At 41.2% G+C, this 18,108-nt stretch overlaps 3 protein-coding genes and 1 pseudogene across 7 annotated transcripts; all 4 read left to right on the plus strand.

The window, feature by feature from the left end:
- The first annotated feature begins 2,497 nt into the window (after positions 1 to 2,497).
- On the plus strand, positions 2,498 to 3,229 carry LOC148690772 (uncharacterized). Its single transcript, XM_088685734.1, has 2 exons — positions 2,498 to 2,927; positions 2,965 to 3,229. Exons 1-2 carry the CDS (start codon positions 2,521 to 2,523, stop codon positions 3,224 to 3,226), a joined length of 669 nt encoding a protein of 222 aa, XP_088541860.1. The 5' UTR covers positions 2,498 to 2,520; the 3' UTR covers positions 3,227 to 3,229.
- Positions 3,230 to 3,695: 466 nt separating this feature from the next.
- LOC137710180 (plastidic glucose transporter 4 pseudogene) lies at positions 3,696 to 9,416 on the plus strand (annotated as a pseudogene). Its single transcript, XR_015956137.1, has 2 exons — positions 3,696 to 3,702; positions 3,795 to 9,416. The product of XR_015956137.1 is annotated as a plastidic glucose transporter 4 pseudogene (transcript).
- A 1,364-nt stretch (positions 9,417 to 10,780) lies between these two features.
- Positions 10,781 to 13,438, plus strand: LOC137728662 (F-box protein At5g07610). The gene is made up of 2 exons (XM_068467391.2): positions 10,781 to 10,913; positions 12,120 to 13,438. The coding sequence occupies exon 2, from the start codon at positions 12,163 to 12,165 to the stop codon at positions 13,246 to 13,248; it is 1,086 nt and encodes a 361-aa protein (XP_068323492.2). The 5' UTR covers positions 10,781 to 10,913; positions 12,120 to 12,162; the 3' UTR covers positions 13,249 to 13,438.
- A 675-nt stretch (positions 13,439 to 14,113) lies between these two features.
- On the plus strand, positions 14,114 to 17,205 carry LOC137742653 (uncharacterized). Of its 4 annotated transcripts, none has more exons than XM_088686280.1 (4): positions 14,132 to 14,272; positions 14,966 to 15,243; positions 15,280 to 15,492; positions 15,855 to 17,205. In XM_088686280.1, the coding sequence occupies exons 2-4, from the start codon at positions 14,989 to 14,991 to the stop codon at positions 16,956 to 16,958; spliced, it is 1,572 nt and encodes a 523-aa protein (XP_088542406.1). In that variant the 5' UTR covers positions 14,132 to 14,272; positions 14,966 to 14,988; the 3' UTR covers positions 16,959 to 17,205. The 4 variants fall into 4 exon arrangements, with proteins under 4 accessions (XP_068338679.2, XP_088542406.1, XP_068338695.2 ...); XM_068482594.2 differs by adding an exon at positions 14,456 to 14,517 and having other exon boundaries at positions 14,136 to 14,272; positions 14,966 to 15,492; XM_068482578.2 differs by having other exon boundaries at positions 14,114 to 14,272; positions 14,966 to 15,492.
- Positions 17,206 to 18,108: the final 903 nt, after the last annotated feature.

Consider the following 18,108-nt stretch of genomic DNA (forward strand, 5'->3'; position numbering starts at 1 on the left):
ATGAATCCCAAAGAGAAGGAGCACTTTACTACCTCAGTCGAACTCTCACCGGCGCTGAGTTGAACTATTCCCCAATAGAAAAGATGTGCCTCGCTTTGGTATTTGCCATTCAGAAACTCAGACATTACATGCATGCTTACACCATCCACTTGGTTGCTAAAGCCGACCCTGTCAAATACGTTATGACTAAGCCAGTCTTGACAGGGCGACTCGCTAAATGGGCTTTGCTTCTTAATCAATATGAGATCATCTACGTCCCAGCTAAAGCCGTCAAGGGACAAGCGCTAGCAGACTTCCTTGCCGATCATCCAATCCCGGCTGATTGGAAAATCTCAGACGACTTGCCTGACGAGGAGGTGTTCTACATCGACATCTTCCCGACATGGACGATGTTCTTCGACGGATCCGCACGAGCAGACGGAGCGGGGGCAGGAGTAGTATTTATGTCACCACAAAGGCACATACTACCTTACTCCTTCCAACTGAATGAGCTATGCTCCAACAATGTTGCTGAGTACCAAGCATTGATCATCGGGCTCCAAATGGCGATCAACATGGAAATCACAGCTCTTGAGGTATATGGCGATTCCAAGCTCATAATCAATCAACTCTTAACTGAATATGAGGTGAGGAAAGATGATCTCGTCCCATACTTCCGGCTAGCGACCCAACTGCTACAAAGGTTCGAAGCTGTGACACTAGAACATGTGCCAAGAAAGGAAAATCAAATGGCAGACGCTCTCGCCAATCTAGCCTCAAGTATGACACTAGGAAAAGATGAAGTTGCAGACGTGCCAGTTTGCCAAAGATGGGTGATTCCTCTCGTTAATGAAATGTCACTAGATGATACAAATGTCATCTCAGTACTTCCAGTCGATGCTGAAGAGTGGAGACAGCCGCTGATCGACTACTTAGAGCACGGAAAGCTTCCAGATGATCTTAGACACCGTTCCGAAATACGTCGACGAGCACCTCGCTTCCTTTACTACAAAGGAACACTCTACCGACGCTCTTTTGAAGGACTACTCCTGAGATGCTTAGGTGAGGAAGAAGTTAATCAAGCCATGGAAGAAGCACATTCAGGTATGTGTGGGGCACATCAATCTGGACCAAAGCTACATTTCCAGCTTAAAAGAATGGGTTACTACTGGCCGAGCATGGTGAAGGACTGCCTGGAACACGCTAAAAGGTGCCAAGCCTGCCAATTCCACGCCAACTTCATACATCAACCGCCTGAACCATTACACCCTACAGTTGCTTCATGGCCGTTCGACGCATGGGGACTGGACGTTGTAGGACCAATTACGCCAAAGTCATCTGCAGGGGAAGCTTACATCCTAGCTGCAACAGATTACTTCTCCAAGTGGGCTGAAGCCATACCTTTAAGGGAAGTAAAAAAGGAAACTGTTGTTCGTTTCATCAAGGAGCATATCATCCACCGATATGGGGTGCCTCACTACATTATCACTGACAACGGAAAGCAGTTTTCCAACCGACTCGTGGACGAGCTTTGCGACAAATACAAGTTCAAGCAGCACAAGTCTTCCATGTATCATGCTCCGGCCAACGGCCTCGCAGAAGCATTCAACAAGACGCTGTGCAACCTCCTGAAAAAGGTAATCGGCCGAACAAAGAGAGACTGGCATGAAAGAATAAGTGAAGCACTTTGGGCATATAGGACTACACATAGGACTCCTACCCAAGCTACACCTTATTCTCTCGTATATGGCGTAGAAGCTGTTCTACCGCTTGAAAGTCAAATCCCCTCACTAAGGATGGCTATACAAGAAGGCTTGACTGATGAAGAAAATGCAAAGTTGCGCCTTCAGGAGTTGGAAGCGCTGGATGAGAGAAGGCTCGAAGCTCAACAACACTTGGAATGCTACCAAGCACGGTTAGCCAAGGCATTCAACAAGAAAGTCCGCCCAAGGTCTTTCCAAGCCGGAGATCTCGTGCTAGCATTGCGTAGGCCTATCATTACAACCCATAAGACAAAAAGCAAGTTCACATCAAAATGGGATGGACCCTACGTAATACAAGAGATTTACACCAATGGCGCCTACTTAATCACGGCAGAAGACGGGTTGAAGATCGGCCCCATCAACGGCAGATTTTTGAAGCGCTACTACCCCTAAAGCAAACGCACCCGCTCCTGGCCCGCAAGAGCATAAACTGTGTACGGCAAAATCATCATCAAAAAAAAAAAAAAAAAAAAAAAAAAAAAAAACCATCACTCATTCGAACTACGTTATGACTTGATCTCTTCTTTGGAAGAGTACGTAGGCAACTTGAAACTTCAAAACTTCAAGTACAGTCACATCAAAATAAATAAATAAATGTTTCATTAAAAAAAGTCAATTTTATTACAAAAGAAAAGAAAAGAAAAAAAAAAATACATATGTTACTATGTATTAAAATATATATATATTCTCTACACCTGTAAAAAAAAAAAAAAAAAAAAAAAAAAAAAAAGAGCAAAATGTCGACAAACCCAAAATAGTGGGCTGGATTGTTGTGTTGATGATGAAGGCCCATATACCCAAAAGAACCGGGCCCTACTTTCTCTCAAGCCGCATGCAATTCCTTCAATGGGCCTTGGGCTTGACTGAGTACTCGTCTCCTTGGCTTCAATCTCCAATCTCATCATTTCTCCTCAGCCCTTCAAAACCGCATCCACCACCCTCCTTTCTCTCTCTAAAAAAACCCTCTCTCAAGAACTCTGGGTTTGTACCTTCAGAGATGGTGGTTCAAGACGATTGGACGAGGGCGGCGATGACCGATGACGTGCTCGTGGTCGAGCTACTGCTGCGGCTCAAGCAGGTGCAGGCGGCGGGGCCGTCGTCTTCGCTGCAGTCTTCGTCTCCGATGTCGCAATCTCTTTTGACGCTCGGGTGGAGTGTAAGGACGCCACGCTCCAAAGCGGCGTCGTCCGGTTCCAGATTCGACGGCGGCGTCTCACACCAGAGGAACAGCGGCAATAACGGCGTCCGATTCCACCACTAGATGCAGCCCCACGACTCCGCTTTCATGGAGCGGCGGTACCGGCTCTCTATCCGCCACCGCCGACGGCTTTGAAGAGTCCAGCTGCCCCGTCCACACCAAATGCACACCCTCACCGCCCTTCAACATTTGTGGGTACAAAATCTTCCAAATCTGGGGTCACCTGCACAAGGGGTTTTGCCTCCCAACCTACGAACATTTTGGATCGAAAATTGTGAGAGACTGAGGCCTTCAGTGGAGTGGGGATTGCAAGGACTTGCCCCTCTCAGAGAATTTCGGGTCCAAGGAAACAAGGATCCGTTGGAGATGTTGCTCCGAGAACGGCTGCTCCTTGCCACTCTTCACAATCTCTGGATCTCTATACTTTCAAATCTGAAATCTTTCGACAAAAGGAACTTGAGCATCTCACTTCTCTTCAACAGCTACAAATTTCAAGCTGCGAGAGTCTCGAATTCCTGCCGGAAGAGGGTTTGCCGGCATTTCTTTCTTATCTGAGCATCTGGGGTTGTCCTTCTCTGAAGAAGAGGTATCGGAACAAGAAGGGAAAAGATTGGAGAAACATATCTCGCATTCCTTGCATAAAGATAGATGAAGAAATCACCATATGAGCCTTCATTTCACTCTCTCCAACTCTCAACTCTCAAGACAAAGCCAGATTTCACCACAAGGATATATCGATCTTCGGTTGAACGCTGATGATTTGTAAATTTGGAATCGAACTATGCTATGTCCCCCTTGGAGAATTTCAGATCAGGGGAACTGAGGATCTGTTGGAGACATTGCTCAAACAACAGCGGTTGACTTCCGCCATGAAATCTGGAGATCTGAGCTTGGCGACGGTGGAGGTCAGTTATGTCTCTACGTCCACAGCTTGAACCGGTCGGCGTTGTTCGGTGCGCCGTCGACGAAGCTGAGCCGGTCCCGGTCCTGCGGCTACCAGAAGCCGAGATTCCGGTCCATTAGACGAGCTTGCAGTGCCAGTCTGGACGCCTTCTCAGACGAAGAGTTCTCGAAGAAGATTCAAGAGTTCGCTCTCAGATTCCAGCTCTCCGACAATTTTGACGGCGAAGATGACTTTAACGTTGGCAGAAACGCCTCGAATTCGGAACCAGAAGCGGCGAATTCTGTTGACAATCACGGCATCAGTGAGTCTGCAACGAGAATGAGAGCTGAACCTGAAGCGGGCTGGTTTGATTTGTTTAGTAGCCGCTATTGGAAAGTCGTTAGTGTGGGTGCAGCACTTTTCTTGTTACAACAGATGGCTGGGATAAATGCTGTGGTTTATTATTCTACTTCTGTCTTCCGCACTGCTGGCATTACATCTGATGTTGCAGCGAGTGCTCTGGTTGGATTAGCAAATGTTTTCGGCACAGTTGTTGCATCCTCATTGATGGGCAAACAGGGAAGGAAAAGTCTTCTACTCACAAGCTTCGGTGGAATGGCTGCTTCGATGTTGCTGCTTTCACTGTCCTTTACATGGAAAGCCCTTGCTCCATATTCTGCCCCCCTTTCTGTCGCTGGAACTGTTCTCTATGTATTGTCCTTTTCACTTGGCGCTGGCCCTGTGCCTGCTCTTCTTCTACCAGAGATTTTTGCTTCAAGAATCAGAGCAAAAGCAGTTTCTTTGTCATTGGGCATGCACTGGATTTCAAACTTCGTCATAGGCCTCTACGTCTTGAGCCTTGTAACTAAGTTCGGGATCGGCACAGTGTATTTTGGATTCGCTGGCGTCTGCCTTCTGGCTGTCTTGTACATAGCTGGTAATATTGTTGAAACGAAAGGTCGTTCGTTGGAGGAAATAGAGCGTGCTCTTAGTGTTGTCACTTGATTACGATATGATTCAAACTACGAAAAAAAATCTCCAGCAGCTTCGGATTTTGGCCTTAAGCACTGACAGCATCACCTCCTTTTCCTGCTATGCGGACTAGTTCATTCCTCACTGTTTCAGGAGAGGTAGACACCAAGGCCATTGAGAAGAGCGCCAAGATTAGGTTGGCTCTTGCTCTCAAGCCATGAGCGGGTTTATTGCTCACTGCGGCAGGGAGCAGAGTCCATATGGTAGGGGAAATCGTTCTGTTTTGATGGCATTGATTATGGTGGCGGCATTGGGTTGAATCGCAATGGTGATGGTGGAGCTTTTTTCCTCTGTCTCCTCACGGCTGTGCTCCATCTTCAGCTCTCCAAACTCCATAGCCGCAGCAACAACATCCACTAACTACCTCAAGCTCCTCACTCTGGCCACCGTGGTCAAAATCGGCGAAGAACTTCAGTGACCGCTGTCAAACGACTAGCCGATCATGAAGCTCGACGCTTTGCACTACTTCAAGCTCTGGCTGCTTCTGCACTTCCGCCATGGCTGCTGCCTTTGAATGTGATTAACAAAAACAAAGTTTGTCAACTCACATCTGCTTGCCTCTGCTGCTGCCTTTGAATGTGATTGACAAAACCAAAGTTTGGCAACTCACACCCAAAGACTTTCTCCGTCTCTTACCTCCTACTACTCCAAGCTCCTCTGCATTTCCTCCCTGCACCATGTGGGGAATATATATATAAAAAAAAGTACTGTTGAAAAAAAAAAAAAAAAAAAAAAAAAAAAGACATTTTCCTGTTTTTCCTCCCCAAAACAAGGAAAATGTTTCTCCTTTTCTTCCTTTATAATTTTTTATAGCCAAAAGCATTTGCAAGTTGTGGTCTAGCTGAAAGCATAGCCAAGTTGGCCACTTTTGAAAAAAAAAAAAAAAAAAAAAAAAAAAAAAAACTTTGGTGGATCAGCGCCACCGGGAAATAAAAAATAAAATAAAAAAAAATAAAAAAATAAAAAATAAAAAATCTTAGTGATGTATATGTTTTATTTGTATTTAGCACAATACATTGAATAAAATAAAACATGTCCATTAGTCTTCAAGAAATTACAAGCATGAAAAAAAAAAATAATAATAATAATAATAATAATAATAATAATACAAGATTGGAGCTTTCACAAAGGATGTTCACGTGAAGCCCCATTATTTGGCAAAACTCTCGGAGCGGAAGGCATCAGAGCGGGAGGCATCGAAGATAGAGCATTCGAGGCCTCAATACTTGGCCAAACACTGGAAGACCCAGGAAAAATGTGCCTCTGGAGGAAAGACGAAAACCTTTGACGGTCACTTTGAATCTGACCTTCAGACTCTTGTAGCTCATCAAGCTTCCTCTTCATGCCCGTCGAATAGTTGTTTGCAAGCACGTGCAAACTTCTATTCTCATACTTCAGCTGCTTGATCTCTTGCTTGAGACTTTCCACCTCTGCCATCAACGATTCAACCTGACGGGAGCGAGCAAGTAGGCGTTGGCCCATGTTGGACACAGAGCCTGCACACTGAACGCTGAGAGCGAGGGACTCTTGAACGGCCAACTCATCGGACCGTCCTGACAGCAGCCTACTATCTTTTGGAGTGAGGAGGTTCCTAGCTACTATTGTAGCTGTTGTGGCGTCCTGCATCACGGAGTCTTCACCTGTAAGAGGACCGGTAGAAGATAAAAAAGAAGGGCGCCATACATTACCTTGACCGGGTGCAACCGGATCGCTGCTGAGACTCAAATCTAAGCAAAGGTTCGATGAGTTAGTCATTTTTTTTCAAAGGTGTTCAGAGAGAATGGGTGGATGAAGATAATTCTCAAAAGGCCGGAGACGATTTTCAAGAATGGGCAATTTTCAGAGTGTGTATGTTGGAGTGATCGATACCTCTGTAAAAAGCCAAGCGACACGACCACCGATTCAAAAATCCGGATTTTCCTGCGTGAAGTTCGGCGACGCGTTCGCGGCTTTTCAGAAAATGCGTTCAACTTTGTCAAAAGATATCTGACAAAGTCGAGAACACGTGGAGGCCATCAGCGCAACTACACGTCTTTAGCCGACAAGCGCAAAGTTCGGCGACGCTTTCTCTGCTTTTCAGAAAACGCGTGCAGCTTTGTCAAAAGTGGCGCTCGTTCAGAAATCGAAGAGGCGTCGTTCAGAAATCGAAGAGGCGTCGTTCAGATATCGAAGAGACGTTTGTCGACAAGGGTAAAAGAACGGTACCACCACTTGCTATTAAGAAATCCCTATATGTGTCGACCTTCGTCTCTTATGGCAAGGCAGACCTGAAGAAAATGCCCAACTCTTCCTCACCTCTGAGGGCGCACTCCCAGCAAAGCCTCTCGAAATACCCAATTCTTCTTCTTCCTTTAAGAAAACCTATTCAACCTTTGAAGATACCAGATGCCTGGAGTACAGATGACCCAGGAGGAAACGATAGATTGAAGCATGTGCTGATTCATTCACCGCTTCTTCAAAAGCAAAGGTATCTCATATCATCAAGGGCGAAAGCAAAGGTATCTCATATCATGCTTTTTCCCTATCTTTTCCTTTGCCCTTGTTCTCACCTGCCAAGACAAGGACAGAGAAAGCAATATGTCGAAACCTCCACTCAAACCAGTTGCCACCAAGAAGTGAAGCACCATTTAAATGCAAATGTTGCATTCAACTCCTGCATCGGAGGACAAATACTACAAGAGAAGATGCTAAACCTGCATAAGGAAATACCACTTCTGCAAAGGGGAGCAAGTAAGGCAAGTGAAAATGATACATCGAAGCATGTGGAGACAAGCACAACAAATATATGTGTTGATTCATTCGCTGCTTCTTCGAAAGCAAAGGTATCTCATATCATGCTTTTTCCCTGTCTTTTCCTTTGTCCTTGTTCTTACTCGCATGGCAAAGTGAAAGAAGCAATCAGCCGGCACTTGGAGTCAGTCTTCCGATCTGGAACCGACTACCTGGAATCTATTCCTGATTGCTTACCTAGTATTGCTCTCGAGTAGTCATCTTCAACGGTTGATACACTGCCAGAGAAGGGACAAGGAAACTTCAATCTTTCCGATTCGTATTCAATACGAATTGGAAAGATTGAACAAAGAAACAGGTCAGCACCTCCACTTCGTACTTGCCTGCCATATCCTGAAACCGCTCGTAGACCTTCGGGGGGAGACCAAAAGAATCCTGCTGCCCAGTTCAAGAGTAGCACAAAGGAAAATCAACGAGCGGAGGAGACCAGAAGAATCCTCCAGCCCAGTTCAAGATCAAGCCTCAATGGCCCTTGAAGAAATCACAAGTCCGATTCAAAATCAAGTGTTCACCACCCTTGAATCAAATTCAACTCCAGATAAAAGGAGTAAGTTCAGACCTTCGGAGGAGACCAAAAGAATCTTCCAGCCCAGTTCAAGATTAAGCTTGTGGAAAATCAACGATTGGAGGAAACCAGAAAATCTTCCAGTCAAACTCAAGATCAAGCCTCGATGGCCCTTGAAGAAATTTCCAGCTCAATTCAAGATCAAGCCTCGACGGCCCTTGGGTTGACATCTACATTAAGGGACTTCAAAACGCATCTTCTACACGTGACAAGCACATGTCTACGACGCGCCTTGAAGTGGGGGCATTTGTGGACATCGAAATTTCGGTGAAATGAATGTTGACCAATAATTAAAATTTCAACACTCACGTGTCACATAAATTTTACATGTAGCGTGTGACTCAATGAAAAATCGAAATAAATTGGAAAAGTCATCAAATAGGACACGTGTCATTACTTGGCAGAAATGATTTATTTCATCTGATTATTTAAATCCAAAAATCAAGTTTTGAAATTCTATAAATAGGAAGCCAAGGCATTCATTTAGGGGGGAGAAAGAAAGGAAAAAAAGAGAAAGAAAGGAAGAGGAAGAGAAAGAAAGAAGGGAATTTACATCACACCAAAACCTTGAAGCCTTGAAACTCTAAAGCTCTCAAGCAAAATCCCGAAGGATCAAGAAAACACTCTTCGTTCTTCGTCAAACCCTCCTTCAAGGTCAAGCCCCAACGGCCCTTGAAGAACTTCCGCCGACTCAAGATCAAGCCCCGACGGCCTCTTGAAGAAAGTGTTCATCATCCGTTCGTCCTAAGATCAAGCCCCAACGGCCCTTTGGATCAACAACCTCAACAAATCCACACATCCAATCAGTCTTCAAGATTAGGCCCAAAAGCCCTTGAAGATCCGCTCATCCATCAACCCTCAAGATCAAGCCCCGACGGCCTCTTGAAGAAATCCATACACTCAGTCTTCAAGATTAGGCCCAAAAGCCCTTGAAGATCCGCTCATCCATCAACCCTCAAGATCAAGCTCCGACGGCCCCCTTGAAGAAATCCATACACCCAGTATTCAAGATCAAGCTCAAAAGCCCTCGAAGATCCGTTCATCAACTGTTCATCCCTAGATCAAGCCCCGACGGCCCTTTGGATCAACAGCTCATCCACAAACCTACACCCTACGAAGATAGAATCAGAGGATCAAATTACAAAGAGATTGTAACCCCAAAATCATTAAACACAAAAAGATATTTTGTACACGGTATTCTTGTTTCTTGTTTCAGGAACTTTTCGTGTTTACACTTTTATTATTGGAAATTCGGCAATTCTACAAGTTGCAGAGAAGCACTAGCAATCATGAAGAAGAAGAGGGTTATATTAATTTTGATATTTTTAATAGGAAAGAAATTAAATTATAATAATAATTTATTGTTAGTCCAGCTTCTTGACACAGTTCCAAATGCATCATTAAGTTAATCCAGCTTAGTCTAATCTAAGCCAATCTAGGTTAGTCCATGAACCTAGTACAATCTGAGATAATCCGGTGAAACAAAGAATCCAAAAAAAAAGTTTAAAGACAAATTTACCCTCTTATAAAATGACATCTAAGGATCCAAAAAAAAAAAAGGAAAACTAATGAAAATGACTTGAAAACTTCAAGTTTTAACGACAAGGACATAATACAAGATAAAGTGAATAGTACCAGGATTGACTTTTTAGTGTAAAATTGTGGTTTTTCGTTAAAGTGAACTGTACTATGAGCTTTTCATTAAAGTTCCCCAAAAAAAAGATTGAAAGGATTTTCTGTTCACCATCTCTCTACAACTCTCAATTCCTTCGAATAAGTATTTTCTTCATTTTCTATTTTGTCTAGTTTGGCCATATATAATCGTTGTTTAAAACATTTTACTAATAAAATAATTATTTAAAATTTGAAAAACGAAATGGGAGACCAGAAGAAGGAATTAGAGTTTGAGTAGTGGGATTGGGTTATCACAATTTTGGGAATGGGGTATGAGGATGAAATTTTTGGAATGCAGCATGAGGCTTGATCGTGGGATTTGAAAATGGGGGAAGGTGGTTGAGTTGGGGTCTAGAGAGAAGGAAGGACTAGATTATGAAATTCTAATCAGAACAAAAAGCGGAAAGGCCATGGAGCTAAGTGGAGGCTCAAATGGGCTTCTCACTCTAATATTTATTCTTATGAAAAATTGAAAAAAAAAAACTTAAACATATATTAAAGGTCATTTTAGGAATAATAGTGGATTAGGAAATAGTATTTTAATTGTTTAAATTTTTGTAGTGTGTGAGATTATAATATGGGTAAAAAAATAGGACAATGATCTAGCAGAACTCTTTGTAATTTTATATAACAACAAAGTTATATATAACCTCAACTTTTCCAGTACATTAGAGACCGAATAAGTCAAATTTAAAGTCGTATCTCATTTTTAACTTTTTAGATTTATTGAAGATAATTAATTTAGCGTCATATTCCCACTTTAACTTTTAACTTTTTCGATTTACTAGAGATAATTAAATTTTTTTCTTGAACTTAAAAAAGAAAATTCCTTTTGGGCCTCCAATTTTCATGGCCTCTAATTTTCGGAAACGCAATATACTCATATTTTCCGAAGTAGAAAATGCATACAGTGACTGCTGAGTCCTACCCGAACACAAACTCGGAAACCCCCAGCAGAGTCCAAAAACACGACACCCCCTCTCTTCAGTAACTCAGTTAGACGATTTGATGAACCACGCAATCCGATTGGTACGATCCCTTTCTCACTCACTTTGAATTCCTTTAATCTTCTATGTAATCGGTTAATCAACGTTGTTAATCATGATTAACTCTCTGCAAACGTCTGCATGGATTTTGTATGCTTCGTGTTTGTAACGGAAATTATTTAGGGTTTTTGGTTTGATTTTCACTGCATGTCTCTTCATGGTGTACCGTAACTCTGGATGTTTTCGTTTCTGACTTTCTGTTGTCGCCTGTTTGGTTGGCTAGAAAGATTTAGGCTAAAAGAATAAAAGATTTATTTTCAGATTCCATGTGTTCTCAATTATTATTGTTATTTAAGTTCTAGAGTAAACGAAAAGGTGTGCAATCCTAAATTACGTAAAAAAATATTTGATTCTGTTGGTGAAGCTTATTCTGTTGGTGGTGTTCAACGATACAAACTACCAGAGGTTAATTAAATTTAGTTCGTATTCCTTTTTTGATCAATATTTTGTATTAGTTCTTTTGATATTTGTTCAATGTCTGGTTCAAATAATCAATTTATTTTGGTATATATTCAAGTAACCAATGAATTTAAAGCAAGATAGCATGTGTTACAATATTATTCGGCATGTTATTGCGTAAGGTGTGGAAATTTGAGTGAAGCCACACAATGTGTCAATATTCCCTAGATCAAACCGCTTACCTTACTTGCCTCGGGTCCCTTTCCTTAAGCAAAATGGAGGGTAACGTGATGTTGTAAAGATATCTCATCCTTACTAGTCAAGATTCAAGTACTTTCAGTCAATAAAAGTAAATAGTTAGGAAATTAAAACACTTGGGTTAGGGCTCTATATCATTAGGACAAGTTGATTGTGTTTTTTATTTTGATTAAAAGAATGTGCAGAATAGAATAGTGATTGAGGAGTGTTTTTGGTATTAAGAGGGAAGGGACAATTTCGTCCGCTTTAGTATTCGGAAATTTTGTATGAACTTATGAGTACCGTGAAGCTAGGGTTTTATCTATGAAAATCGAATTTGTGTTTGGTTTCTGCCAAATATGGATTTACCTTTGACTTAATTATGATGTTTAAGAAGTATTAGGCAAGAGAGAAAGATCGTATAAATGCGTGACAAGAGAAATCAACGATGTAGCATTCAGCCCGTCTTTGTCTCAAACGGCTTTGCTTGTGTTTTTTAATGTCAGTTTAGTGTGGTTAACCTCTAATCTTAACGGTTTTCTTACTTTTGAAGATTGATTGCAATTGAAGGAGAAGAAGATTTAGTTGAGAGTGCGATGGATCAAGAAAGGAGAACAAATAAGTTACTTGCAAACAAAAACAGTATTCCATACATGGACCTCAAGGACATCATTAGGAACCATGCCCTCGAGTTTCTACCTGCTAAATCACTTCTCAGGTTCACTGGAGTTTGTAGGGACTGGAAGCTCGATATCAAAACTCCTTTCTTTGCCCACAAGCAGTCAAATAGTTTTCGTGGAATATCGGGATTCTTTTATCAATCCAATGCGGGCCCTCCTTCATTCATCTCTATCAATCCGAATGCATATGGTGTTCCAGACCCATCTCTGAAGTTCTTGCCCGAGCCAGTTGACATACGAGCTTCTTCGAATGGATTACTTTGCTGCCAGGGACGTGATGGCTATAAGGCTTACTACATTTGCAATCCTGTTACAAGGAAGTGGACAAAACTTCCCAAGCCAAACGCGGATCACGGACATGACCCTGCTATTGTTCTCATCTTTGAACCTTCTCTGCTCAATTTTGTGGCCGAGTACAAGCTCGTGTGTGCTTTTCCATCAGTTGATTTCGACAATGGATATGAATTCGAGATTTATTCCTCTAGGGAGGAGTCTTGGAGGGTTTCCGGTGAGATTTTCTTCGGCAAGAGCACTCTCTTGCCAAGATCCGGTGTTCATGTGAACGACATAGTTTATTGGCCGGCATTGAGTGGTCGGATTCTTGTTTTTGACCTGAAGATGGAGCGTGCGCAACAACTTAACAGAGGATATGGGACCCTTGGTATGATGGATGGAAAGCTTTGTTCTACGCATTCTCAACCTCCCACACTAGTTGTACGAACGTTGTGTAACGCCTACACAAACACAATGGCGATGGGCAGCAATGTCAAGTCATGGGTAACGAAACATCAGATCAAACTGTCCGCTCCGATGTCATCTGGAACCGGTTATGGTCTAAAGTCTCGTAGTGTAGTGTTTGGCAGTGGAAATGTGATAATGTTTCGGGGTGGCGGAAAAATGCATGTTTACGACATCAAGACTAAAGAAATTCAATGTGTTTGTGATGAACTTAATTCGAGTGGGAGGCTTGTTTCTCACGTGAACAGTCTTGTGGAGCTCTAGCTGGTGTGCAAGGCATGAAGAAGTTGGGTGGTTTTGTTTTGAACTAAATAGTAAATATGCTTTTCTTTTGGTCAATAATTCGTAAACTGCTTATTTCTAATTAGCTTTTTTTTTTCTTTTTTTTTTGAGCCAAAACATTTGCTTTTTATCCATTTTTTTTAAATGATATTTTCGAGAATTTGGAATGTAATCTTCAAAATGTACTACACATTAACGTTCTATTTATTCGGTACATGTTATATAGTAAAACTTTCGTGAATCAAACACTAATTGACCTCACCACAACATTTCCTCCAGCTGAAGGCCAATCTTAGTCGTACATGTGGCACAGGAAGAGTCGGTGCAAATAATTGGCATCAGAGGGTATATTACACCACCTCGAAGTAGAATTCTTCCTCCATTAAGACTTGATTTGGTACTGAGGTGATTCTGAAAAAAGTTGGTATCAAAAAAAGTTGGGAGCTATTTTTGTGTTTGGTAAACATTCCGCTTCAGTTTTTTTTCACAATTTTGGATGAAAAAAAGCCAAAAACAAGAAACTGCAAAACCCAACTTTGAAAAATTGATTTTTTTTCACATCTGTTTTACATAAAAGCTTACCAAACACTATAATACTGCTTTTTTTTTTTGTTTCAAAGGCACTTTTACAAAAAGTTTACCAAACACTCTACTGCTTTATTTCACAGCTGTTTATTCTCATAGCACAGCAGAAACAGTTTTTTTTCAAAACACAATAATACCAAACTAGCTCTAAATCTCTTCATCTGTCCTCTTTTTTCATTTTTCTCTTTTTTTTATTTTTATAAAAATATTAAAAAAATATTAACGTGATTTTATTACGACCAAGAAAATAAAGAGAATCTTTGTCCCACGACCTCGTACGCTGTGCTATGCTTTTAACTGCTCTCAAGAGTCTCCCACTCTGTATAGACTTTTCAGTTTTTATCAAGCTCTGAGTCTCTCTCTACTTCGACGCAGCGTTTCGATCGCCGGTATGCTTTGCAGGCCTACGACGGCAGTCACGGTAAGCTTATCGGTATATTTCATTCATTACTTCTTCAACTTTTAGAATGAGAAACTTCTCTGTTTTTTATAGATTTTATATGGGTTTTCTGGAGAATATTGAATCTTTCAGGACGTGCATGAGTGGGGTCTTTCTGGGGGTTTTCCTATCATTTCTGATCGTTGATCTGCCTCTGTTTAATAGGTTTTGATTGATCGTTGATGGGTTCATTCGTATATGTTTGTTCTGGGTTTCTTGTTTAAATAGTAAGCTCTCTGTTTGTTTGTTCAATTTTATTGTTGTTATTTACCCTTTTTGATTTGTTTTGTTACTGAGAAACCCAGAGAAATTGAAGGAAAACTGGGATTTGAAGCCATTGTATTATGGATTTTGGATTTGATTTTTGAAAAAAAAAGATTTATTCTTTGTTGGGTTTTGTTACTTTTCTCCATTTTTCAAAACCCATCTTTAAATTTAGTTAATCAAGACATCAGAACACCTAATTGAAGCAATCAAACGAAGGCTTGGGGGGTTTTGTTGTGATCTGATAGTGTATATTTGGTTTGCTTTCTTTTGTGCCAAGCAACCATAATTGAATACCAGGGTTTAATCTAGCTGCTGTATTGTTTTCCTCTCGTTTGAAAGTTGTGATTTTTTATGTCTTGATGTTTGGGAAATTCAGTTATCTGCATTGAATGATTTTTCACTGTGCAGCTGTGAGCTTTGAGGATCCTATCATGGATAGCGATAAAGATGTTGGCAATGACTCTGACTCTTTTGTCATTGTGAGCAATGCCAATTCTGTGTGCAGTGATTCTGAAAGTGTCGTGGGTACTGATTCCGAAAATTATGTCATTGTGAGTCCTCAAAACAATGTAGCTACAGATTCCGGAGAAGATCTATTTGTTGGAAGCACACAACAGTCGAAGAATGTGGAAAAGGACGCGTATGTGTGTTCTAACTCTGACTCTGGTGAGAGCACTTATTCTGAAGAAGTTCTATCTGATGAAAGTGAACAACATTTGAAGGAAGCGGATAATGCTAGTTATCTGAGTACCGATTCTGAAGTCTTTCTATTTGACGAAAGCGAACAGCAGTTGAAGAATGAGGATATGAGTACTGATTCTGTAGAAGAACTATGTGATGGATTCGGAAAACAGTTGAAGATTATGGATAATCAACATTACATGGATACTGTACTCCCTGGGAAACAGTTGAAGATGAGGCATTGTTCTTGTGAGGTATGCGATTGTTGACAGCTCAAAGGTTTGGTGTTGCTGTATTATTTATGGGATGTGTTTTCATTTATTTTATATTACTCTCATGCTGTTTTGATTAATTGATTTTGTATACGATATTACAATATCTACATATTTAATTTTTGCTTTCTGAAAGCTTGGATTCCAAACGCATTATTGGCTACTGCGTGTGTAACTAAATTAAGCAAGCTGTTATAAGATCCCTGTACACGACAATTTTATTTCCTCCTTTTTACGTTGTTTTGACGATGAATTGGAGGCGTTGGCATTGTTCATGTGATTAAATATTATCTTTAATTTTTTTTTTCTCTGACATGCATCCTAATGATTATCTTTATATGCAGTTTCACACATATCCATGCAAAAGAATCCGTCGTGCACATGATTGTTCTGAACTTCCCCGTGACGAAAGGCTTTATAATAAGAAAATGGACATCAGTGATGTTGCAATGGAGAATGTTCTTCCTTTCCTCCCTGCAAAAATGCTGTGCAGGTTGAGAACTGTTAGCAAACTGTGGGATAAGTGGATTTTTAGTCCTTTCTTCAGTCACAAGCAAACTTACTACTTCAGGGAAATCTCCGGGCTTTTTTGTCAAGCCCCCGGTGGAAACCCTTACTTCCTCTCACTTGATAATGATGCTTACGGCATTCCCAGATCTTACCTCAGCTTCTTGCCCGAACCAGTTACTGTAAAGGCCACTTGCAATGGTCTGGTTTGCTGCCAGAGCGAAGACAGAGAAGATACCTACTACATTTGCAACCCTGTGAACATGAGATTTAGAAAGCTTCCCAAGTCAGGTTTATATCATGGGCCTGAGTCTTACGCGGCACTAGCCTTTGAGCCTTCTGTGCTTGACTTTGAAGTGTGTTTTCAACTTGTATGTGCCTTCTCTGTACCTGGTCATCCAGGTGTCCATTTTGATATGTACTCTTCAAGGTCAAGTGGTTGGGAACTCGCTGAGACAGTATGCTATGAACTGGAGACTACGGAGTTGGAAGGTTATACCCTCTATCTAAAGGGTGTACTCTTTTGGGAAACTTTAACTGGGGTCATTTTGGCTTTCGATGTGAAGGAGCAGCAATATGGTATTCTGCCACTCCCCTTCAGCACAGGACCACGCGGTGTTATTTCACAGATGAATGGAGAGCTGTGTTACATTTTGCCTCGTGTTGAATTCGGTCAGTTCTCCTTGGAGATTTACGGTAACATGGACATGAGCCTGAAGCAGAAAATTTATCTCGTCGGCCAGATTTTCACCTCTTTTGTGAACACAGTTAGGTTATTGGCTTGTGTGAATGATGATGTGATGCTAATTCTTGTCGGACAGAGGGTGATCGCGTATGGTCTGAAAGCCGGGGAGGAGAAAGTTTTGAAAATACTTGACTACGGCCTTGGTGCTGGTAATGAAAGGTATCTTCCATACGTGAACAGCCTTGTGCAGATCTAGTTCTCTCTGCCTTCCATTTTATTAGGTGGTTTATGTTTTGAACAAATTGGTTTGAAGTTTCTCGTCCATGGCTATGTAATTTGCCTTTGAGTTAGTACTCTAAAAGTACCTATTTCTCGTTGGCTTCTTGTAGACCTGGTGCCTTGATACTAAGTGCTTTTGTCAGATGGCGCTTTTGCTACCTCAAATGATAGTGTTTATAAATAATATGGTGCTTGATAATAAGCCCTGGTAATTTGGCAGTTCAGTTTTTGCTTCTCAAACAATGATTCTTTTTCTTTCTGTGTGCATAAAATGGCTTATATTCCAAGTGCTTTATGTGAAATTTCTTAAGAAATAAAAGCAGCGATGGAAACTCCCTACAAATTCGTAAGTAGCTAACCGGAAATTCTGTTTCTATTCTTATGTGGCTTTTTGTCACCGAAGGACAGACTATTTGAATTTGGGACATTTTCTGACATTGTTGTACAAGACATGCCACGTGACATAAATTCATTCCAGGAAGTCCTTTTCCCGCCTTATATTAGTGTGTGGGCTCCAGCCTAACACAAATAATTGGAATTACGTAAACATAGTGCTAAGAGCGGCTCACCCTATTCAGTGGAAATTAACACACCCAAAATTCAGAAATAATTAATCAACTCCACCCGGTGGCGGATGCACATTAGGATCAAGGTATAACTAGGAGTTCGAAAAATATACAAGTGTGACAATATGCCTCTCGCAGGTTACGTCGACAACACTTGACAAATTCTCTCAATAGGACTTATCAGATTGCTTCGGATTTTTCAATATCTTTTTACTTGTGTGCAACTTAGTTTGGCTGATGACAACAAATCCACCAAGTGTTCGACGAAATACCTCAATGAGTAAATTAATTTATTTTTTTTGCACACTACACGCTCTGTTTCTATCTATAAAACTTGGACTTTAACACCATGATCCTCTCAAAATTCGAATCTTGGATCTGCCACTGACTCCACCTCCAAAAAGGCTTAAAAAAAAAAAAAAAGTATAGCTCACCTTACGAAATTCCTAGTTTAATGGAAAAAAATTGAGCCTTGCAGTATGAGCTAATCGTTTAATCAATCATTAAAAAGGGTTCAAAATTAAAATATATTCCGATGTTGGTAAAAAATATTGAATGACG

This window comes from Pyrus communis, chromosome 15 (assembly GCF_041283825.1).
Source record: "Pyrus communis isolate YQ-2024b chromosome 15, ASM4128382v1, whole genome shotgun sequence".
NCBI lineage: Eukaryota > Viridiplantae > Streptophyta > Magnoliopsida > Rosales > Rosaceae > Pyrus > Pyrus communis.

Excerpts from the sequence above, each read along its gene's own strand:
- LOC148690772 (XM_088685734.1), top strand. The coding sequence starts at position 2,521 with ATGATGAAGGCCCATATACCCAAAAGAACCGGGCCCTACTTTCTCTCA. Across the intron at positions 2,928-2,964 it reads CCACGCTCCAAAGCGGCGTC|AGGAACAGCGGCAATAACGG; the intron begins GTCCGGTTCCAG and ends GTCTCACACCAG.
- LOC137728662 (XM_068467391.2), top strand. The coding sequence starts at position 12,163 with ATGGATCAAGAAAGGAGAACAAATAAGTTACTTGCAAACAAAAACAGT.
- LOC137742653 (XM_068482578.2), top strand. The coding sequence starts at position 14,989 with ATGGATAGCGATAAAGATGTTGGCAATGACTCTGACTCTTTTGTCATT. Across the intron at positions 15,493-15,854 it reads TGAGGCATTGTTCTTGTGAG|TTTCACACATATCCATGCAA; the intron begins GTATGCGATTGT and ends CTTTATATGCAG.